General features: G+C 51.9%; 1 gene segment (V, D, J or C); it reads left to right on the plus strand.

The window, feature by feature from the left end:
• The first annotated feature begins 4731 nt into the window (after positions 1-4731).
• LOC139829640 (T cell receptor alpha variable 4-like) lies at positions 4732-5651 on the plus strand. The segment is given in 2 exon segments: positions 4732-4783; positions 5296-5651. Coding segments are annotated over 2 exon segments (408 nt in total).
• Positions 5652-24505: the final 18854 nt, after the last annotated feature.

The following is a 24505-nucleotide window of genomic DNA, read 5'->3' on the forward strand; positions in this document are numbered from 1 at the left end:
AGGACAAAGCCTCCTCAGTAATCTGTCATATGGATCATTAACTCCTTGATGTACGGGGATCTCTGGCTGAGGGTGATGGCACCCTGACAGTTGTTTTCATCATGAGGACAAATATCAACTCTCGGACCTGCTCAGAGCAGCTTTCACATCCTTGTTTCTTGGGGTCTACATCAAGGGGTTGGGCAGGGGATTAAGAACCCTGTAAAGAATGGCCACTGCTCTGCCTGGTTCAAGGCAGCTCCCATGTAGGTGAACAAATACGGGCCATAGAAACAGGCCACAGCAATGAAATGAGAAGCACAGGGTGAGACAGCTCAGTGCCTGCATTCTGCAAAGCAGAGCCACAGGGTAATTTAAATCACCATTAAATAAAACAACCTCAGGCAACAAGGACCACAACTTGAAGTGTAAAACCTGCATGGATCCTGTATTCCTTTCCCACCGTTTCAAGATCTCCTCAGTTGCGCAGTCAAGCCGGGGGTCATGCTAAGAGCCAGTGGCAGCACTCTAGCAGTGCTTTGCAGAAGGGCTTACTCGTCTGTCAGGATACTGTCATTCCTCCCTCTTCATCAAGGACAATTACAGATGGTACCATCAATGTGAAGGACTTGAAGTACCTTGCAGTTGTTGCAAGATTTAGTGCAATAAGGTTAGGAAGTGCAATTCTTCTGCTTTTAAAGACAGATATTAAGAGAACAACTAGGGGGGAAAGATTTCAGACATGCAAGTGAAACGCCCTTGTGAAGCTTTTGGCATCAGAGATATGCTTCATGAGCCTTAATTCCCTTTTGCATGAAGGACATGAGTGTACAGATTTCCATCTTTCCACCTGTACGGTAGAAAAAAATAGAGAAGGATCCCCTTGTGCCCTCACCCCCTTCCACTCCAGAGTATAACGCTGCTTCTTTGGCAGATTGGGGAGTTTCCACACAGGGAAGGACCACATAGAGGCCAGAATTCAATGCAGCAGAACTTTAATGCATAAAAGAGAGAAACAAAGTCACTGCAAGCGGAGGACAGCAGTGCAGGAATCCCCAGAGGAATCCACAAGTCTGCAGTCCATGGTCATTAAGAAGTTTGTGCATGATGTTCATCTGCCTGCCCCATAGAGGGAGAGAAGACAGCTGATCCCCAGCAGGCTGGACCTGGGGGAACCTTGTGGCCAAGAGGAACCAAAGGAAACAAAGAAAAAGGTAAAAAAGGTAAAGCCATTCAGCTCTACTGAAAACACAGCCAGTATCTCAGTCCTTTGTCCAGCACCATGTTTTTAGTTCCTTAAGGTGTCTCCCTGGGCCCTTCCCAGATTCTTTATCAGCGCAGGTACCTTCTGCCAAAGTAGCAGCCGGAAATGCCAGAGAGGTCACAGCACCCGGAGTTGATGGGCACTCCATCACAGCTGAGGATGCTGCCAACAGCAGCAGAGGTGGAGGAGCCCACAACGGTGTTCTGTGGGAAGGAGCTGAGGATGGGGCCGGGCAGGGTCACCACCACAGGGGAGGGCTCAATGACAACTCTGGAGTCCTGGCACTGCCTGACACAGGGCTCATTGCAGCTGTTTGCCAGCGGGGTCGGGCCACAGGGCTGGCAGGGCAGGCACTGGTCATAGCAGGACATGTCTTGAGACCGGAGGTTCACCTGGGAGAGAAGGCAGGGAGAAAGCAGAGCATAAAAGTAGATAAGAAGTAGCCTGGTTATCCTCTCAAAAAGCAGCCAAGGCCACTACTGAGTGGGGAGCTGGAAGACATGCCAGGCGGTGCACAACCTTCACTGCCCTACAAGGAGCCTCACAGCACAGGGCAGCTCTCTCTTAGTGAAAAACCAAAACGCCCCTCTGCCACCTCCCAGCCTCTCTCTAAGCAGAACTTCTCACCCCTTCCATCTCCCATGATAAGGAGATGTAAAGCTGAGGAAAGGACACAGCCAATATGAGCAGAGATGTCCATCAGTAACAGAAGAAGAAGCTGAAGCCATAATCGACTGCATGCCCTTGTGCTCCCATGCATGAGGATGTCACAAGTCCTCATCTTTGCTTAACTTCTCAGCTCACCCTGATGGTTTTTGTGAGCATTGTGTTGCTTGAATTTGACACCATCCTGCCTAACGCTGCCCCAGGAGTCATCAGCAGAGTACACGAACTTCTCTTAATGTGATGGTTCATGGTGTTGCTATCTGTGTTCTTTTCCTGTGTATACTTGCAAGCAGCCAAGTTTGTGCAGATGGACATTTGTGTATAATTGCACACTGGTGTGCATGAGTCTAAGTATGGATGTCCTTGTCTGCCAGTCATCACAACAAAATGTGCGGTTCACTGCAGAGACACTCTCTACTGCTCTGTCCATGAGCACCACAGAGCAGGAGGTTCCCAGGGCCCGAAGGAGCCCCAGTGCAGCTGAGTGATGTTTGCAGCAGCCTGCCAGAGATCTGCCCAGGGAAGAGAAATGCAGCCCCTGTCTCCTGAGCCCACAACAAGGATGATTTCAGTCCAGTTTGAATCCTTGGTTTCATTCAGTGTAACAACACTGGATTTGTCTCATCATGGCTGGCAGTCTCCCCTCCCTGCATCTCCAGGCCAGGAAACAGCTGTTCTCCCCAGCACTAGAGTATTCAACAGGAGGGGTTTGCTTTGTGGGCAAGGAGGAAGGCTGAGGAATCCTGTCGACCGTGTGCTGGCCATCCCTGAGGGGACCTCCTTCCAATGCACTCTAGAATGTGTCTGAGATGGCATAGAGCCCAATTTCATGCACAAGTCAATGCCAATGTGCAGTAGGTTGATCAGGTCCTATGTCAGGCAAGAATTATGGCCTTCAATCAGAGAGCTACTGACTGAAGGGAACATGGAGTCTGATGTTGCTGTGCTGTGAGTAGAAAGACAGACTGTGTAGCTTCCACTGGGAAAGCCAAAGAACAGGTGGATGCTTTGGACTTCAGATCACACTGACCGTTACATCTTGCATTACAGTTTCAGTCTTAGTGTCCAGGAACTGCACATGGAAGGGAAGGAACATGAAATTCAAGAAAACATCCCCAAAACACAGTTGTTGTCCCTCTTTCTAACAAGGTGTGTTCCCAGCAAGCACTTTTCTGAAGCCTCCACTCCTGACTGTTTGTCAGCTGCAGCTCAGCTGAGGGCTTTGCGCCTTCCCTTCAGTGACCTCAGTGAGATCAATGCCAGGAGCTCTGCTGGGAGAGCTCAGCCAGGGCTGATTTGCCCTCTCCATGAAGCTGCTTTGAGCTGAGGACCATGGACCAAACCCATTGCTTTCTCATGAGGTAACAGGCACTGTGGACATGGAAAGGGCAGGGATATCTGTACCTGGAGCTTAGCAAGACCTTTGGCAGTTTCTCTCTTACTTCTTTCATGACCAAGTATGAGATGAATGGGTGCAGTGAAAGGATGATAAGGTGTGGAGAAAATTGCCTGGACTAACAGGCTCAGATGGTTATGACCACAGTGCAAAGCTCAGCTGCCCAACACTTACTGGTGGGGTGTAATAGTAGGGATCCAGTAGTAGAACCAATACTGTTTGATGTTTTAATGAATCCCATGAGTCATGGGAAGCGGGGAACTCCCAGAGACTCTGTGGATAACACCCAGCAAGGGGAATGGGTCATAACGGTTGGACATGGCTCCTGGTCAAAGAACCTGAACAGTCTGAAGAAGTGGGCTGACTGGAAACTCATGGATGCCAAAAACAGCAAGGGCAAGGTTTTGCATGTGGGGGAGTAACCAGCTAGTTCATGGAGTCATGTAGGCTAGAACTGGCTGCCTGGGAAGCAGATCCACAGAAAAGGATGTGAGGTTTCAAGGCTGATCCATCTGACTATCAGACAGCAGTGTGCCCTAGCAGCAAAAGGACCAGCTGCGTCCCGAGCTGTGTTAATGTTTTGCCAGCAGGTACAAGAACACGACCCTTTCCATCTGGCCCATATGAGATCATATGTGGAGTACTGCTGCCAGACTGGGGCTCCCTGGTCAAGGAAGGGTATCAACATATGGAAGTGAGTTCAACAAGGCCACTGTACATGTTAGGCAGCTGATGAACATGACATGCAAGGAGACACTGAGAGAAATGGGTGTCTTCATCTTGGACAAGAGATGTCTAGAATAATTTCTTGCCTTCTGTAACTGCTTGTACAGAGGAACACAAGAAGATGCACATGGCCCGTGTAAGTGCCCAGGAGACAGACTTGGTGCAATTTCCATCCTCTGAGGTGCTAAAGAATGGACTGAATGTGACTTTGAGCAACAGGATCTAATGGGATCTGTTCTGAGCAGAGGAGAGACCTAGATGACTTCTGAAGGTCCCTTCTTACCTACATTCTGACTCCGTAATTCTCCTCCTCAACTACTCACACTGACACCTGCACGGCCATGAGCACATGTGTCCCCACACCCCTCTACCACAAACCAACTTTCAGTCATTGTGCTGGAAGTACACAGAAGCAGCTGAAGGGAGGCTCTCAGCCTCCTCACTGCCAACCGCAGGAAATCAGTGGCTGCTGTTTCCAGCCCCTGAGCTCGGAGACAGCTCTGGGAAGCTGGTCCAGGAGCCGAAGTTGTGGCCGTGCAGAGCCCCGGAGCCCTGTGAACTCGGGCGAGATCCCGAGCGGCGCAGGCGCAGGACTCAGCCCCAAGGCGGAGCTTGCGGTGGAGAGGAGAAGAGGAGGAGGGTCGGAGCAGAGAGCCGGAGCTGCGGGGGGGCAGCGAGGCGCGGGCGGCGGAGCGGCGGGATGCGGCGGTGCCGGGGCGCAGGGCTGGCGGGACTGGCCGCGGTGCTCCTGGGTGCGCGGGGCTGGCGGGGCTGGCGGGGCTGGGTGGGGGACGGGCCAGAGCCTGGGGTGGCCCCCGCAGGTCCCTCGAAGCTGTCGTCCCCTCTGGCTTCTTCACAGACTTTTGCCCCCAAACCACCCTCCCCTACGTCCCACATTCCTTCTAGAAAACTCATCGCTCTATTTTTTTTCTAGTTCTCCCTGTTTCCTTTCTTGCCTCTGTGTCTTTCCCTATAACTCATGCAGTCATTCTTTCCCCTTGCTACTTTGTGTTTATCAGTCTTTTATCCCACTTCTTTTCTAAATGATTCCACCCTTCCACCTATCGTTCATGCATTCTTATCTCCACCAAATACTATGGACACTTCCATTACTCATGTGTGCACATCTTCTACAACCCCTTCTCATCATCTCTGTTCCTCAGTGCTCCTGTGGGATTTGTTCCCGGAAGCAGCAACCAGGGCTTTGAGGTTTTGAGGAATTTTGAGGATTTGAGGATGTTTTCCTTCTTTTTCTCCTCGGCAGTGGCTTCGGGAAGAGCCCAGGTGCAGCAGGAGCCGTCGGCAGAGACCTCCGAGGACACCGAAATCAGCATCAACTGCTCACACCCCAACATACAGACCAATGATTACATCTTCTGGTACCGTCTCCTCCCGGACCGAGGTCCCGAACTCCTCGTGTGGGGTATTAAAGGCTCCAAACCGCTGTCGGACCCGCCGGGCCGGCTGTCGGTGGCGGCAGACCGCCGGTCCAGCGCCCTGTGGCTCTCCCGGCCCCGGCGCGGGGACGCGGCGGTGTATTACTGCGCCGTGGGAGACACGGGGAGAGGAGCCGGGGCTGCGGCCGGGCACGAACCGCCGTGGGCGGGGCCGGGCGGGTGAGGCGGGGGCGGGGACAGGGGGACAGTCCTGGTCGACCCGCCAGGGGGCGCTGCCGCTCCGCCCGCAGGAGCCGCCTGGCCCCCTCCGCCCCCAGGGCGGCTCCCCCGCCCGAGCACCGGCAACGATATTGACATTACACCAACCGCACCCCCACATGGATTCAGACCACTGAGTCTACGTGCTGATCCTTCCTTCTGAGCCTTCCGAATGACAGGAGGAGTTGCCCATGGACAGTTGTCCCGTGCTGGGGGCTGGTTGTGCTCCCCAGGAGGGGCAAAAAGCTGTAGTTGATCTCTCCACAGAGCCTCCTCATGGCAAAGATGGGCAGTTCCAAGCACACCTGATGGAAAAGACTCTCCTCTTCATTCCCTCCTGTCAGCTATTTACACACATTGCCAGTGTCCCCCCTGAGCCGTCTCTTCCCCAGGCTGTACACTGTCAGCCCTCTCAGCATATTCTCATAGGAAAGATGCTCCAATTCTCACACCGTTTTGCTGGTCTCACTCCAGTATCTTTCTTGTATTGAGGAGTGCAAAAGTGGAGTGAGCACTCAACAGTACTGAGTAGAGAGGATCAGGTCCTTTGTCCTGCTGGTTGACTCTCTTCCTACTACAGCCCAGGCTGCTGTTGGCCTTCCTTGCCATGAGGGTCCATTGCCACAGCAGACACAGGAACACCCCAGAACTGCTGAAACTGAGCGGGACACAGCAGCGAGTATTCAGGAGCAGTATCCCAGCTGCTTGTCCAGCTCTTCCTCTTCCCTCAGCATGCACCAGAGACCACTGTTGGAGAAGAAGACTCTTGGTATGAGACATGACTTCTCCTGTGTTTTTACCTTGTTGAAAAAACAACCAACCAACCAACCAAACAAACAAAAAAACCCCAACAGGTTGGAATCTATGGGCACAGATTATCTCATTCCACACATTTCAAGTGACCCAGGTGCTTCTTTACACCTACCATACATCTGAAAATGAGTGCTCCTTTGGCCAAGCTTTGCCTTTTCTTTTATGCTTGTAGTTTCTCAATCGTTCTGAGAAGTGAATACCACGACAACATTGCTACAGGTCTTGCAGGGAGACATTTCAGAGACTGAACTCAACATGGAGTTTCTCCCCAGAGCCGACTCAAGAAACTCAATTTCCTCTGGGCACAGGAGACTTTCAGCTTCTTAAAGAACTTTCTTGCCTGAAGAACTCCAGCAGAGGCCACTGTAAGGACAAGTGGAAGGTGAGAGCCACTGGTTCACTAAGGCTGGCAGATCAAATCCCTTTTCTTTTCAAAGGGAAGAGCAAAGAAAAGGGAAAGTGATAAACAAAGCACACAATGACACCGATCTCTCAGTAGGTGATAAGGGAGACAAGGAGGGAGACCAGAGCTCTGCAGCCTCTAATTGATGGGCCATTGGGAAACTGCAGGTGTAGCTTTGTAGTGGGACAGGCTGAGCTTTGGAAGTGACAGGAAGTGACAAGAAGAACAGGAGGATTTGCATGTTTGAGAAGAGTCCTGTGGGACTAGACTACACTTCCTAAGGCATGTGGAGGGGAAGAGTCAAAGGTGGGGGGAAAGAGGAGACTGGGGAGGATCAAGGGGAGACAATAGAGAGGGGGAAGAATAAAAGGTGGTACCTGCACCTAAGCAGGAGTTGGTCAGTGCAATTGTTGGGGTGGCCCCTGTGCCTGACCACTACAGCCCCCCCACCTTCTTATTAAATCCTTTCTTAAGAAGGAAAGGGAAAGGTTATGTCAGCCTGGAGACCCTCCACATCTCTAGGAACCTCATTTGAGAACATGACGAGGTCCAGCACATCATCTATGAGGACAGGAGATGAGGACTTCACTGCAAGCAGACCAGGAACAGCCCCTTCCCGTCATGGCATTCCCTCAGTTATCAGGACATCTCATTTTGGAATTGTTGAGAAATGCTGAATGAGCCACAGATGTTCTTGGTGGAGGAGGGAGAAACCCCGAATGAGACTTTCAGGCACAGGAAGTATAGATCTCTTCTCTTCCCCACTTCTACATTTGCTCCCCCCCAGAGTGGTTTCCGGCAGCTCTGGTATCTTGGGGCTGGGAGGTGCTTTTCTGACTCTCTCACTCAAGAAACAAGCAGGCTGTTCTCGGCATGCACCTTGGGTACCTGGTCCTCACTGCCTTCCTGGGGCAACTGCTGGGTAGGTCTTTGCTTTCTATAAATTCATCCTTCTTCTTCTTCTCCCAAGGAAACTCCCACCAACCTCATCAGGATCATGCAGAGAACTACTCATGATTAAAGGGAAAACACAAGGTAATGCCACCTCACATTTGTGTTTTTGCACCAGTTCTCTAAAGATTCTCTTAGTGTTAGAAGGAGAGGAGAGGAGAGGAGAGGAGAGGAGAGGAGAGGAGAGGAGAGGAGAGGAGAGGAGAGGAGAGGAGAGGAGAGGAGAGGAGGAGGAGGAAGAGGAGGAAGAGGAGGAAGAGGAGGAGGCGGTGACGGAGCAGAGAGCCGGGGCTGTCGGGGGGAGAAGGAAAGGAAAGGAAAGGAAAGGAAAGGAAAGGAAAGGAAAGGAAAGGAAAGGAAAGGAAAGGAAAGGAAAGGAAAGGAAAGGAAAGGAAAGGAAAGGAAAGGAAAGGAAAGGAAAGGAAAGGAAAGGAAAGGAAAGGAAAGGATGCTTCTGATCTCTTCTTTCCCTGTTCTCTCCTGTTTGATCAATCTCTCTCTGCCTCTCTCTTCTGACCTACGTGCTGTCACCATAGGAGCTCTCAGCTCTCTCTGCACTCCCACATTTCTCCCCTCACAATCCCAATCATTAACAGCAGATCCTGTCAAAGCAGTTACACGGACTTTAAAGCTCTCATCCCATTGACATTAACAAGGTGTCCCATTCTACCTCTGGGCTGGTACATGTCTGTCATGACCTCCAGTTTCCTCCTAGTTATTGACACAGACAGGACTCCCTCTTTTGAATATTCAGCTCAGTTATGTGTTGACTCAGGAGCCCAATAAATGACAGTGATTGGGAATCAGGATGAATCTTTTTGTCATAACTCTGCAGGCTTCTCAATCTGCTGGGGGTGTGCTGGTCCCAGCACATGAAGGTCAGGCATGACAGGCTGTTCCCTGGTCCTCTGGGCAGTGGGAGCAGGGAGGAGGACCAGGGACACAGCACAGCTCTCCTCAGAGTCCAGCTCTAATCTCCTGCCCAGAACTACTCTGCACCTTGTTGTCCCCACACATCAGGATTCTCCTGCGGGGCAAGAGACAAGGAGACTTCTCCAGCAGAGTTTGGCATTCATTCCTGGTTTGCTTTCCAGAGCCCTTCCCTGCAGAGTTCCTGACCTTCACTTTCTTCCAGGCACCATGGGGCAGGTCACCGTCACCCAGCAAGAAGGACAAGTCACAGTGAAGCAGAGAGACACCTTCCAAACAACCTGCACATACCAGACACCCACCTTTCAAGGCTTGCTCTGGTACCAGCAGAGGAAAGGCCAAGCTCCCCAGCTGGTCTCATATCACGTAGGATCTGGACTCAAGCGCAGCGACCGTTTCAGCACAACTCTGAACACCACGGGGAAATACAGCGTCCTGCAGGTGGAGGAAGTCGAGGTGTCTGACAGTGCCTTGTACCTCTGTGCTGTGCAAGACACCCTGGTGCAGGGAGCTTCCTTGGCTGTGCAAGAACCCCAGGGAGGGAAGGGATGAGTCTGTGCAAGACTGAGCTTGTGGGGTGGGGCGCTGAGCTGTGCCCTGGCAGTTCTGCTTCCCCTGTGCCCCCAGGGATCTGCAGAGAAAGATCCTGTGATGTAACATTTTCTGTCCATTCCAGACACCATTTATGCACACATGGTCTTCAATATTCTCATACTAAGTCAAGGTAGTTTCTTTTTCTTGCCAATGCATGGAAAGCTCCGCTGTTTGGCAAAGTGCAAGCAGCACACACAAGAGCCATTGCATTGACATGCTAGTGATTTGTTCATCTTGACCACAAGTAATAAGCACACGCACACCTGTCCTCCCTGGCAGTAATAGGGTTTGTCTTGTCTTGAGGGGACACCTTATTACTATTTCCATTCTGCTGTTTCCCTCTTGAACTTCAGTCATCGCAGGTGTTTTTAAGATGTGCTGGACCGTTTCTTTCTCCTATTGATATGTGAATATATTGATATGCAATGGGTACAGACTGAAACACAGGAGGTTTTATCTAAACATAAGGAGAAACTTCTTTATTTTGAGGTGCCAGAGCCCTGGAAATGGCTGCCCAGAGAGGTTGTGAAGTCTCCGTCTCTGGAGACATTCAGAACCTGTCTGGATGCAATCCTGTGTGATCTGTTCTAGGTGAAACTCCTTTAGTGGGAGGGTTGTACTAGATAATCTCCAGACATTCCTTCCAAACGTAACCATTTTGTGATTCTGCGAATCTATGTGCCCGGCAAAAATATGAAGAAGGTTATTCTGGGACTTATTGAAGAACATCTGAATGACAATGCAGTCACTGGTCACAGCCAACATGGGTTCCTGGGTGGAAAGTCCTGCTTGACCGACTTAATTTGTTTCTACAAGGCTTCCCACTTAGTTGACCAAGGGAAGCCTGTTAATGTGGTCTTTTGGGGTTACAGTAAAGCCTTTGATACTGTCTCTCACAGTATCCTCCTGTACAAGGTGTCCAACACACAGATGGAGAAGCACACAATGCAGTGGGTGAGCAATTGGATGATGGGCCGGGCTCAAAAGGTTCTAGTAAATGCGGTTCTGCTGGGCTGGTGACCAGTCACTAGTGGAGTTCTGCAGGGACCCATCTTAGGGCCAGTCCTCTTTCATGTCTTTATAAATGACTTCAACTCAGGACTTGAGGGACTGCGTAGCAAGTTTGCTGATGACTCAAAATCAGGGCGAGCTGTTGACACTCTTGAGGGCAGAGAGGCCCTGCAGAGTGATCTGGACAAATTGGAGAACTGGACAGTCACCAACCACATGAAGTTCCACAAGAGCAAGTGCTGGATTTTGTACCTGGGACACAGCAACCCTGGCTGTACAGACAGACTGAAGGACAAGATGCTGGAGAGCAGCTCTGCAGAGATGGATCTGGAGGTTCTGGTTGACAGCAGGTTGAACATGAGAAAACAGTGTCCCTGGCAGCCAAAGGGGACCCATGTCCTGGGTACATCCAGCACAGCATAGCCAGCTGGGCAGGGAGCGGATTGTCCCGCTCTGCTCTGCGCTGGGGCAGCCTCACCTGAGGCACTGGGGACAGTTCTGGGCACTACAGGATAAAAAGGTTTTAAAGCTACTGGAAAGTGTCCAGAAGAGAGCTACAAAGTTGGTGAAGGGTTTGGGGGTGAAGCCATATGAGAAACAGCTAAAGTCACTTGGTTTGTTTGGCCTGGAGAAGAGGAGACTGAAGGGAGAATTCATGGCTGTCTACAGCTTCCTTGTAAGGGGAAGACGAGGGACAGACGCTGTGTTCTTCTCTCTGGCAACCAATGGCAGGATCCATGGGAATGGCTGGAATATGGGTCAGGGGAGGTTTAGGTTGCATATTAGAAAAAGATTCTTCCCCCAGACAGTAGTGGAGCACTGGAACAGGCTCCCCAGGGAGGAACTCACAGTACCAAGCCTGATAGTATTCGAGAAGAGACTAAATAATGGCCTCAGACAAAAGGTGTGAACTGTGGGGTTGCATACACAGGGACAGGAGTTTGGCTTGATGATCATTGTGGGTTCCTTCCAGCTCAGGATATACTATGAAAGCAGAATCTCTGGGAAAAATGCCCTTGGTTCAAACCCTAAAACACACATGGATCCTTTTCCCTTTTATCTACTTTTCCAAGATCATTTTTGTTGGGCAGGCAAAGCAGGGATCACACCAAGAGCCAGTAGCAGCCCTCTGGCAGCGCTTTGGCCAAAGGCCTCACTCGCACGTCCGGAGAAATGCCATCCCTCCCTCTTCTACAAGGACAAATAGAGATGGTATCATCATTGCAAAGGACCTGAGGTACCTGGTGCTCGTTGCAAGGTTGAGTGCAGTAGGGTCAGGAAGTGGAACTCTCCTGCCATTGATGATAGTTATTAAAGTATGACTAAGGCAAAGATATTTGACATTCAATTGAAATGTGCTTATGAAGCTTTTGGCATTCAGTCATTCTGAGATCTTCTTCATTTGGCATAATTCCCTGGTGGAGGACAGTGCTACGGGGTTTTCTGTCCTTACACTTCTACACCTTCGGGAGGACAACTGGTGGTTCATGCAGGAAACAGGATATGAGTCCGTAGTGACTGCCAAGAGACATTTCCACTGATCAAAAGGGATGAGATTTAAATGTAAAAGAAACCTTTTCCCCCAGAATGACAGTCAATTCCTGAGCACAAATTCAGCCCATCTGCAGCTCTCTTGGCATGTGCAACCAGTACTGCCATATCTGCTGATCTTCACATTCTCCTGTATGCTGTGGTCAGAGCAATTCGCTCTCCCTCAGAAATGCACCCTTTCAGTGTCCCCGTTTCTGTGCTGGATGTCCTCACCTCCCGCATGCTTAATTACCATTTCATCCTTGACACACTCAGCAGCGGATGTCAATTTTCCCTGCTACTCCCGCCCATGACCACGGTCCATAACCCCAATATTGGGTGATGCAGGGGAGAGGAAGGTGCAGTAGCAGCTATGGGCCATCCCAAGGGCTGTTCCATGCTTTACTGCTCTTGCCATTCTGCAAAGCAAATCAACTTCCAGAGCCCCACACCCACCCCCTGTCACTCCGGCACAGCTCTGGCCACAGCAAGGGAACATCCTTACTCAAGAGCTCAGGGGGCTGCTGACCCCTCAGGGCCTCTTGCCTTATGGGCATTCGTGGGCAGAGGCACAGCAAGGCAAGACCTGGTGGTCACTGACAGCAGAGTAGCCAGGGATGATTTCCTCAGGTCCAAGGGAAGGTGCCCAAAAGAGGAGCCACTGCAGACTGTCCCAACCTCTCATTCCTCTATCAATGGAGAAAGACCTTCTTGTGCCTTCACCCCCTTTCCACCCCAGAGTAACGCCCTTCTCCTTTGGCAGTCTGGGGAGAGTTCACAGAGGGAAGGACCACATGGAGGACAAGCTTGAGTGCAGCAGAACTTTAATGCATAAAAGAGGGAAACAATGTCACTGCAAGTGGAGGACAGCAGTGCAGGAATCCCCAGAGGAATCCACAAGTCTTCAGTCCATGGTCATTAAGAAGTTTGTGCATGATGTTCATCTGCCCACCCCATAGAGTGAGAGAAGACAGCTGATTCCCAACAGGTTGGACCTGGGGGAACCCTGTTGCCAAGGAGAACTGAAGCAATCAAAGAAAAAGGTAGAAAAGGTAAAGCCATTCAGCTATACTGAAAACACTTTGCCCAGCACCATGTTTTGAGTTCCTCAAGGTGTCTCCCTGGGCCCTTCCCAGATTCTTTATCAGCGCAGGTACCTTCTGCCAAAGTAGCGGCTGGAAATGCCAGAGAGGTCACAGCACCCAGAGTTGATGGGCACTCCATCACAGCTGAGGATGCTGCCAACAGCAGCAGAGGTGGAGGAGCCCACAACGGTGTTCTGTGGGAAGGAGCTGAGGATGGGGCCAGGCAGGGTCACCACCACAGGGGAGGGCTCGATGACAACGGTGGAGCTCTGGCACTGCCTGACACAGGGCTCATTGCAGCTGTTGGCCAGTGGGGTCGGACCACAGGGCTGGCAGGGCAGGCACTGGTTGTAGCAGGACATGTCTTGAGGGTGGATATGAAGCTGTGAGAGAGGGCAGGGAGAAAGCAGAGCATAGAAGTGTGTGAGAAGCAGCCTGGTTACCCTGTCAGAAAGAAGCCAAGGCCACTACTGAGCGGGGAGCTGGAAGCTGTGCCAGGAGCCACACAGTCTTCATGACACTAAAAGGAGCAGCCTGGCACAGAGAGGCTCTCTCTCTCCTACTGAATACACCAAAAGCCACCTCTGCCACCTCCCAGCCTCTTCCTAAGCAGAACATTTTCCCACTCCCCTCTCCCTAGACAAGAAGAGGTGATTCACAGGAGAGATCATAGACAGTATCAGCTGAGATGTCCATTGGTGAGAGAAATGCCAAATTGGAAGAGGAGGTTTCAGACTCACCTGGTTCCTGGGAAGAAGGAGCCAAGAGAAGTGGATGAGAGAGCAAGACCCTGGGCTGCCTTTTATACCTGCTCTTCATTGCTGCAGGACCAGAGAGAACCTTGGAAAAGGTAACAATTTTCTGACAAGCTCATTTTGAATGCAAACCATCACAGCTAATGAGATGGGCTGTGCTTTAGTTTCCTATACTGCTGCCTTTTCATTTCCAGGTTTGTTCCATGCCCATTCCTCAGTGAAGGCTTCTTATGATCCCTGGGATGAAAGGCCCAAGCATTTCTCAGGCAGTAATGAAGCAATGCAGGCAGAAGATTCAACTGAAGAGTTTGATGGGTCTAGAGCAGACAAATGAGGTCATCCTGGGACACTCTCTTGGGTCTCTTTGTACTGCCATTCTCAGGAAAATTTAATCCTCCTCAGCTGGATGCCCATGGGTTCACATGCATGAGGACGTGCCAAGTCCTCATCTTTCCTGACCTCCTCAGATCACCACTATGGTTCATTTTTTATACCATTCCAGGTATGTGTGCTACGCTGTTCGGTTATGATCCCATCTTCCTTGACACTGCCCAGTCCCTGGGGTCCTTAGCAGAGTCCATGAACTTCTCCAGTACCACAGTTCATGGTGTTGCTATGGGTGTTTTTTTCCTGTGGGTACTTGCAAGCTGCCAGGTTTGTGCAGATGCATGTGGGAGCACAGATTTATGTATAATTCCATGCTAATGAGCATAAACCTCTGTGTGTGTGTGTGTGTGTCCTTGGGTTTACACATCATGAGGGAACGCTCTGCTGGTGGCTGGGACATTCTCCACTACTCCCTTCATGAGCACCACAGAGCACCAGGGTCCCAGGGTCAGAAGGAGCTGAGTGTAGCTGAGTGGTGATGGCACCCGCCTGCTGGAGATCTGTCCAGGGAAGGGGCTCTGAAATGCAGTCCCCGTCTCCTGAGCCATCGTTTTCCTGCCACTCCAAAGTTCTTGTTCCTCTGCCACGTATTTCAAACCACAACAAGGATGGTTTCACTTGAGTTTGATTACTTGATTTAACTCAATGTAACAACATTGGGTGTGTCTCAACATGGCTGTCAGTCTGCCCCCCTGCATCTCCAGGCCAGGACACAGCTGCTCTCCCCAGTGCTAGAGAGTTCAAAAGGATGAGATTTGCTTTATGGGAAAGAAGGAAAGCTGAGGAATCCTGCACAACCTTGTGCTGGCCATCCCTGAGTGAATCTGCTTCCAGTGCATTCTTAAATGTGTCTGAGATGGAACACAATCTACCACACTTGATTTGGGAATGAATCCCCAAAGCCAGCCACAGTCCCTCTTTCTAACCAGGTTTGTGTCTCAGTGGGTGCATTTTCTAAGCCTCTGCTCATGAGTTTCCATCAGCTGGATCTCAGATGCGACTTGTGGAAGGTGCAATTGTGAACTTTCCCCCTTCCATTTATTGACCTCAGGAAGATCAGTGACAGGGAGCTCTATTGGGAGAACTCAGCCAGGGCTGATTCCCCTCTCCATGAAGCTGCTTCTGACCTGTGGCTCTAGTGATTCTGAGGGTGAACCCCGTTGCTGTCTCCTGGAGGATGTGGGGTTTTAAGAGAGAGCCAGAGGAGCATGAGACAGCAGTGCGCCCTTGCAGCAAAAAGGAGCAACTGCATCCTGTGCTGTATTAGTGAAAGCCATCAGGTGCAGGAATATGACCCTGTCTCATTTGAGATCTCATCTGGAGTACTGCAGCCAGTTTGGGATTGCCTGATCCACGAAGGGAATGAGTTCATCAAATACAACCATGTATCTTCAGGGGCTGATGAACATGCATATCAAAGAGAACGAGAGAACTGGGTCTGTTCTTCTTGGAGATGTTTCAGGGGAGGGAGAAGGAGGAGGAAGAGGAGGAGCCGGAGGAGGCGGCCGTGCCGAAGCAAGGAGCCGGGGCTGGCAGGGGCAGCGAGGCGCGGGCGGCGGAGCGGCGGGATGCGGCGGTGCCGGGGCGCAGGGCTGGCGGGACTGGCCGCGGTGCTCCTGGGTGCGCGGGGCTGGCGGGGCTGGGTGGGGGCCGGGTCTCAGCCTGGAGCGTTCCCAGGGGACCTCAGCACCAGCTCTTCCCTCTCCTTCAACGTGTCCTTTCCCTCTCCCTGCCTCTCTGACATCTTTTATGATCCTTTCCCACCCCTCCACGTCCCCCCTTCCTGTTCTCCCTCTCTACTCTTCCTCTCTTCTCCATTGACCTACTCATCTTTGGACCCATCTCTCCATGCGTCTACTATCTCTTCATGATCCCCTCTTCACACTCTCTGAAACGCCTTTCTCATCTGTTCCTCTGCTTTTTTTACATCTGTAGGCATAAGTTTGCTTTCCTGCACTGCACCATACATCATGCTATTCCTCTGTTCATTTAGCAATTATTCTTCTTCTGAATTCAGCCCTCCATGTTTCACTGCAACGCACCAAAATCTCCCATCGCCTTTCCCTGTCACCTTTCATTCATCTGTGCACATGACTGTCATTTGGTCTCTCAATGCATCAGTTTCAGATTCCATGCCAGCCTTCTGTCCTTGCTCAACAGACCCACACAAGTATAATCTGCCAACCATGTCAAGGAGTATATTTTCCCCAATTCTTCCGGTCTCGCTCTCTGTCACTGACACTGTTCCTAAAGATTTCTCAAGGGAAAGTGCCATCAGACCTGGGTGATCTTCGGTGATCTTTGGTCTTTCCTTCTCCTTTCTCTGCAGTGGCCGGAGCCAGAGCTCAGGTGCAACAGGACCTGTCAGCAGAGACCACCGAGGACACCGGCATCAGCATCAACTGCTCACACCCCAACATACAGTCAAACGAGGTCATTTACTGGTACCGTCAGCTCCCAGGCCGAGGCCCCGCGTTCCTCGCACTCGGTCACAAAGGCTCCAAAGCGCTGTCGGACCCGCCGGGTTGGCTGTCGGTGGCGGCAGACCGCCGGTCCAGCGCCCTGTGGCTCTCCCGGCCCCGGCGCGGGGACGCGGCGGTGTATTACTGCGCCGTGGGAGACACGGGGAGAGGAGCCGGGGTTGCGGCCGGGCACGAACCGCCGCGGGCGGGGCCGGGCGGGTGAGGCGGGGGGCGGGGGGACAGTCCCTTTCCGGGCCCGCCAGGGGGCGCTGCCGCTCTGCCCGCCGGCACCACCTCACCCCGCAAAATCACAGAATGGTCGGAGTTGGACGGAACCTCTGGAGATCACCTAGTCCAACTCATCTGCTAAAGCAGGTTCACCGGAGCAGATCACACAGGAATGCATCCAGGTGGGTCTTGAATGTCTCTGGAGGAGGAGACTTCCCAGCCTCTCTGGGCAGCCTGTTCCAGGGCTCTGGCACCCTCAAAGTAAAGAAGTTTTTCTTTGTATTCAGATGGAGCCTCCTGTGCTTCAGCCTGTGCCCGTTGCCCCTCCTCCTATCGCTGGGCACCACTGAAAAGAGTCTGGTCTCATCCTCTTGACATCCACCCTTGAGATAGTTATAAACACTGATGAGATGCCCTCTCAGCCTTCTCCTCTCCAGGCTGAACACACACAGCTCCCTCAGTCTCTCTTCATAAGAAAGATGCTCTAGCAATAGCCACAGGTACATCTGTCCCCTGCAGCAGTATCTGGTCTTGTCTTATCTCGAGATGGAGACAACTTAAAACTGATTGCATTACGTTCTTTCCCTCTTGAACTTCAACCATGACAGTTAAATTTGAGGTGCTTTACCTTTACCTTCTGATCTCTCTTAGTATGACAATAAACCAAAACAAACACAAAGAAAAGCTCCTTCCAGGCAGCTCCCAGCTTGGAGCATCCATGGATCTTCATTCCCTTGTTCTTGCTGGGGAGGCAGCAAAAGCCTCAGCCACATATCAGCAGGTGTCTCATCTCTGCCACTGGAGCATGGTCCCATGGTGTCTCTGGGGATATTAAAAACACTGAGTGCCCTTGATGTGCAACCATCCTCAGTTCCCTTGGGAGCTGCACACCCCAGTCTCCAGGAAGGAAACACCAGGCAGCCAGTGACCTGAGCCTATAGCAGGAGCCCCTGAATTTCTAAATTTCAGGTGCAACTGAGTAGGCTAGAGCAAGAAAGCAAGAGCAGCAGGCAGGAGTGAGGATGACCCCAGACCCCAGCCCAGGTCAGGCAGTGCCCACACTAGCAGGGTGCAAGGGTGCAGGTGCCCATGGCTGACTATGACTCTCTCTATCTCTGCTGCAGGACCAAAATGGATGGGCACAAGCAAACCAGGACATGGACGGGGTGTATCGAAGACAACTTTCTGATGCAGACATTCCAGGAATGGACATGGGGAGAGGCTCTGTTGGACCTGCTACTCACAAATGAGGAAGAACTATTGGATGATGTAGAGTTCAAGGGTAGCCTTGCCTGCAGTGACCAGGACACTGTGGAGCTCAAGATCTACAGAGGACTGAGCAAGTCAAACAGGACTGCTACGTCCCCCACTCCAGAAGAGCACATCTCAGTCTCATCAGGGCCCTACCTGCTTGGCAGGGTGCCATGGGAAACTGTCCTGGAGCTCAGAGGGTCCCAGCAGAGCTGGCTGCCCTTCAAGGACAGCCCTGTCAGAGCACAAAGATGGTCCTCTGCCATGTGGAGGAAAAAGCACAGCTGGAGGGGAAAGCTGCAAAGAGGGTGAAGGGAACCAAGAAAAGAATCTTGGAGCCTATTGGCAGCAAAAGGAAGGGTCAGCCAATTAGAGTTCATTGCTTAGTACGGAGAGGGACCTGGTGAAAAATGGTAGGAGAAAGGCTGATGTACTCAGTGCCTTATTCTCCTCAGTTTTTTCTCATATGGCTTCTCCTCAGGCCTATCACACCCCTGAACCTCCCCACAGATGCTATGGGAATAAAGCAGTACCCACAGTAGAAGAAGGAATAGAGAAGCTCTTACTACCATTTGGATATGCACATGTTCAAGGGCTCACTTCCAGACCCATTCAAGTGTGTTCAAGGAGCTGACTGGACTCAGTCCCTGAAAGGTAGAGGCAGCAAATACTCTCAGAAATCTCGTCTATACTCATTAAGGGCCAGAAGGGAACTGGGAGCAGCTCACATGGGAGTTCTGAGGGTAAATCGTGCCTCACCACCCTCAATACTTTCTATGAGGCGGTGACTGGCGCTATATGGAAGGGGAGGGACACTGGCTCTGGTGTACCTTGACTTTCACAAGACTTTGACATACCTTCACGGGTGCACACACACGCACACCTATAAGCACACAGAGATCTGAACACTCACAGGCAAAAACACACTGAACGTCTGTTATTTGGAGCTCAGATCCAACTTGCAGGCAGTGCAGTTGAGGGCTTTCCCCCTTCCCTTTAGTGACCTCAGTGAGATCAGTGCCAGGGAGCTCTGCTGGGAGAGCTCAGCCAGGGCTGATTCTCCTCTCCATGAAGCTTCTTCTGAGCTGATGCCCTAGTGCATCTGGGGGTGGCCAATCTCACTGCTCTCTCATGCGGTAACAGGCACTGTGGACACAGGAAGGAGAGCGGATGTGTGTATCTAGAGCACAACAAGACCTTTGGCAGCGTCTCTACTGTCATTACAAAACATGAGATGAATGGGTTCAGTGAAAGGAGGATAAGTAGGGCAAAAAATTGCGTGGACTACCAGGCTCAGAGAGTTGTGACCACAGTGCAAAGCCCAACTGGCTGACACACATCAGTGAGGTCTAATATTAGGGATCAGTAGTGACACCAATACTGTTTGAGGTTTTCGTGAATGCCATTAGTGACAGGAAGTCTGTGGATAACAACCAGCAAGGGGAATGGGAAGTAACTGTGAGACACGGCTTTTGTTCAAAGAACCTGGACAGGCTGAAGAAATGGGCTGACTGGAACCTCATGAATGCCAAAAAGAGAAAGGGCAAGGTTTTGCATATGACAGAGAGATCAGTCCCTGCAGTCATGCAGGCTGGGGCTGGCTGCCGGGGAAACAGATCAAGAGAAAATGAGATGGGGTTTTAGGACACACTTAGCTGAACATAAGGCAGCAGTGTGCCCTTGCAGTAATTAGGACCAACTGTATCCTGAGCTGTATTATTCAAATTGTTGACAGCAGGTGCTGGAAAATGATCCTGCCCCTCTGTCCCATCACAGACCACATCTGGGGTACTGCATCCAGGCTGGTGGTCTGTGCTCCAAGAGGAGTAGTGACATCCTGAAGGGAGTTCAACAAAGTCCACCGTATAAATTAGGGGCCATGAGAAGGTGAGAGAATTGGATCTGTTCACCTTAGTGATGTCTCAGGGGAGAATTTCCTGTTTTCCACAATGACTTGTTCAGAGGAAAACAAGAAGATGGACCTAATCCACGGAACTGCCCAGGAAGCAGGGGAAATGTCCGGTAATGGGATCTCTTGTAGATGACCTCTGCAGGTCAATTCTCACGTACATTCTAAATCTGGGTCCCCCTCCCTGCCCTCCATGACGTCTACACAACCAAGGGCACATCGGACCTCACACTCCCTCTGCCACAAATCAGCTTTCAGTCATAGTGCTGGAAGTACACAGAGGCAGCTGAAGGGAGGCTCTCAGCCTCCTCACTGCCAACCGCAGGAAAGCAGTGGCTGCTGTTTCCAGCCCCTGAGCTCGGAGACAGCTCTGGGAAGCTGATCCATCTCCTGAGTCAACGCTCTGCAGCTTCCCCAGGCTGCAGCTGGTGCAGTGTGGGTTTCTTCTTGCCCGAGGATGGACAGAATGCTTTTCCCAGGAGCCAAAGTTGTGGCTGTGCAGAGCCGTGGAGTCCTGTGAGCGGGCGACACACCGAGCGGCGCCGGCGCAGGACTCAGGTCCGGGGCGGAGCTGGTGGAGAGGAGAGGAGAGGAGAGGAGAGGAGAGGAGAGGAGAGGAGAGGAGAGGAGAGGAGAGGAGAGGAGAGGAGAGGAGAGGAGAGGAGAGGAGAGGAGAGGAGAGGAGAGGAGAGGAGAGGAGAGGAGAGGAGAGGAGAGGAGAGGGAAGAGGAAGACGAGAGGGAAGAGGAAGAGGAGAAGGAGGAGAGGAGGAGGTGGTGGCGGAGCAGAGAGCCGTGGCTGGCGAGGGGCAGCGAGGCGCGGGCGGCGGAGCGGCGGGATGCGGCGGTGCCGGGGCGCAGGGCTGCCGGGACTGGTCGCGGTGCTCCTGGGTGCGTCGGGCTGGCGGGGCTGGATGGGGGCCGGGGCTGAGCCTGGGGTGGCTCCTGCAGGTCCCTCCATGCTGTCGTCCCCTCAGGTTTTTTCACGGATATCTGGCCGTAACCAGCCCCCTTTCCATTCCACATTCCCTCTAGAAAACGAATTGCTATATTCTTTGTCCAACACTCCCCGTTTCCCCTCTTTCCTCTGAGTCTTTCCTTATAACTCATGAAGTCATTTCTTCAGCATGATACTTTACTTTTATCATTCCTTTGCCCCCATTTTTTGCTTTTTTAATTATTCTACTCTTCCACCCATCATTCACGCATTCATCTCTCCACCAACTATTAATGGACATTTCTGTTACAGCACATGTTGACAGCTTCTGTAAGCTTTTCTCCTTATCATCTCTCCATGTTCCTGACTTCTGTGGGATTTGTCCTGGGAAACAGCAGGCAGAGCTGTGCAGTTTATCAGGTGTATTTCTTATTTTTCTCCCCGGCAGTGGCTGTGGGCAAAGCGCAGGTGCAGCAGGACCCGTCGGCAGAGACCATCGAGGGCGCAGAAATCAGCATCAACTGCTCACATCCCAGCATAAAGACAGGCGACTACATCTACTGGTACCGTCAGCTCCTGGACCGAGCTCCCGAACTCCTCGTGTGGGGTGTTAAAGCATCCAAGGTGATGTCGGCCCCACCAGGACGGCTGTCGGTGGCGGCAGACCGCCGGTCCAGCGCCCTGTGGCTCTCCCGGCCCCGGCGCGGGGACGCGGCGGTGTATTACTGCGCCGTGGGAGACACGGGGAGAGGAGCCGGGGTTGCGGCCGCGCACGAACCGCCGCGGGCGGGGCCGGGCGGGTGTGGGGAGAGATGGGAGAGCCCCTGACCGGACCCGCCAGGGGGCGCCGCTGCTCTGCCCGCGGGGGCCGCCCGGCCCCGCCTGATCCCGGGGCGGTTCCCCGCCCCGACCGCTCCGGCTTCAGCATCTCTTGGTCCTCCTTGCAGTCGCTGCCTTGGTTCAGGACCTCTTCTCATCGATGGTTGCTGCGGGTCTGTGCTCCTGAAGGCAGCAAAGAGCTGTGCTTGTGCAGCGCTACATGTGGAGTCTGAGACGATCTGTGCAAGGCAGGGAGGGGAGTAGGGTGCTTTCCACAAGGCTCTCTTGCTTCCCCAGAAACGGCTCAGAGCTTTCTGGGAAACGTGGCATCCTTTGGCCTGTCTGTAAAGACCTGCAGCGTTGTCTCAGAAATGCATCGCAGAGGTCACCGTTTCCCCTCCAGCCCATGGAAGCCTGGTCCTCCTCTTGCCTCTGTCCTCCTCCCACCTAGAATGCTGAGCTCTTTTTGCCTTTTAGGAAGGCAAAGTGACAGCTGTAGGTCCTTCACACGGGGACATGGCACAGGGAGATCATGGTGTCTCAGCAAACTGACCCCAAGTCCTTCAAGGAGATGCTCAGCGTAGTGGGTGTCTCATCAGCGCTTATCTCCCTTGTGAAAACACACCAACAGATCCCGTCCAGTGTTTTTTCCCTTCCCGAGGATACACACAAGGATCTCAAACCTACGTATGGAGAAACACTCATAGGATCCTTGGGCATTCACATGGTGCAATTAGGAATGATGCAATGAAGAAACCAATGCCCTGAGGAGTTTTCAGAGTTGCAGTGGGAGTCAGCCCGTACATGGCAAAGACCCATTCCAACAAACCAGAAATGTTTGTCAGAGCTCTGCCATGTTCTCTTTACTGTGGTTTGCCACCTGCTCCTCAGCCCTGGCAGGGTCAGGCTTTCATCTGCACTCAAGTGGTTACCTTGCCTTGCAGCTGTGATTGATTTTATTTCTCCAACACCAACAGACACAAGGGATTTATCCCAGGACATCTCTGGTTCCTCTCTCTAGGCTGGGTAGCTGATTCTTTCCGGACATGACAAAGCTGTTCCAAACAGAGCAGTACGTTGCCCTGAATGAAGCACAAATATAGCAAAACATGGTGAACCCAAAGTGGCATGTGACTTAGTCTTCTCCATGGGTCTCCTAACAGTGGTGGGAATGGGTTCATCCTTGTCACTGTGTGGAGTGAGCAGTCCCTGTAGTTCTAATCTAATTCTTCCTTGGCAGACTTTCCTTCCTGGAGATCTCCTGCACCACCACCCTTGTCCTCAAAATGCTGGAGAATTTTTCTGGCACCAGGCCTACCATTTCAGATTCCTGCTGTCATTTTTCCATGTCTTCATGAGCATGACTGAGTTTATGACCCTCTCAACCATGTTCTTTGATCGTTATATCACAATACGCAAATACTCTGTAAAACACTCTATCATGACAAAGAAAGTCTACTTCCTGCTGGTGCTGGGAGCATGGGCAGTGGGCTTTGTGCTCATCTTCTCCCAGGTGGCTCTGCTTTTGAAGCGTCCTTTCTGTACCAAGAACATTGTTGACTATTTCTACCATGCTGTCAGGCCAGGATGGGCATGGCAAATTGGGTCTGGGTCAACCCTGACTGGATGCCAGGTGCCCACCAAGCTGCTCTACCACTCCCCCACCATCAGCTGGACAGGGGGAGAAAATACAAAGAAACGCTCACGGATCAATATAAGGACATGGAGATCACTCATCAATTTCTATTACAGGCAGAACAGTCGACTCGGGGAAATCAGTTGAATTTATTACCAATGAAATGAGAGTAGGATAATAAGAAAGAAGAACCAATCTCAAACACCTTCCTCCCGTCCCTCCCTTCTTCCAGTCATTTCCCTATGTGCACTGTGGGGAGTTCCTCTCCTCCCACAGAGTGTAGGGTTTTGTTTGGGCAGGACCAGATCCTCTGGTGCCAGGGAGTCAAGTGGTTTCTGTCAACCCACCACACCTGTGCTGGGACAAGTGTTCCACAAGCAGAGCTGTAGCCTGGCCTGGCTCAGGGGTGCTGGAGTTGCTGGGCAGCTGAGTGCCCGTGGGGGATGTCCCAGCGTGCACTCTGTGGTTGGGCTGGTGTCTGCAGGTTCCACTGTATCCCCAGGGCAGGATTGGTGCTGTGCCCTGGGGCTGCCTGTGGGGCAGGGAGAGGGTGGAGGACTCTGGGAGTCCCAGGCAGGGTGAGGAGCTGGATTGCCCAGATGCTGGCACTTCACCCCAGTGGTAGTGATGCAGGTCTGGTGTGGGAGGAGGGGAGGTCCTTTTCTCTGGAGATGGCAAGAATGTGTCCTGTGGCCAAAGAGATGGAGAGGGTCAGTGTCTCTGCCCCAGGTCTCAAGCAGGAGGAATGTGCATGGAACTTTGCCTAATCTGTTGGGTCCTCTGTGCCTGAACCCCTCTTTTGAGCTTTGCAAGCTGTGGGACCCTGAAGACCCAACTTTCTGTAGGGACACCGTCTGTAAGCTGTGGAAGGCTGCTGAAAATTGGTGATTTGCTTCAGGAATGCTCAAGGGACAGATGTTTTGTGTCACTGAGACCTGCAGAGCTTGGCTTACAGAGTCCTTATCAACCCTGTTTGCAAGGGAAATGACATCAATAGCTGAAAACCTCTGTCACCCCACTTCATCATTAATCAGTGTGCTGTTTTGCCTCAAAGAGAATTAATTTTCTTCATGCCATTAGAACACTTTCTTTTTCTGTAGCCAGCATGGTCATGTGGAT

This window comes from Patagioenas fasciata, chromosome 22 (assembly GCF_037038585.1).
Source record: "Patagioenas fasciata isolate bPatFas1 chromosome 22, bPatFas1.hap1, whole genome shotgun sequence".
NCBI classification, from domain to species: Eukaryota; Metazoa; Chordata; class Aves; order Columbiformes; family Columbidae; genus Patagioenas; species Patagioenas fasciata.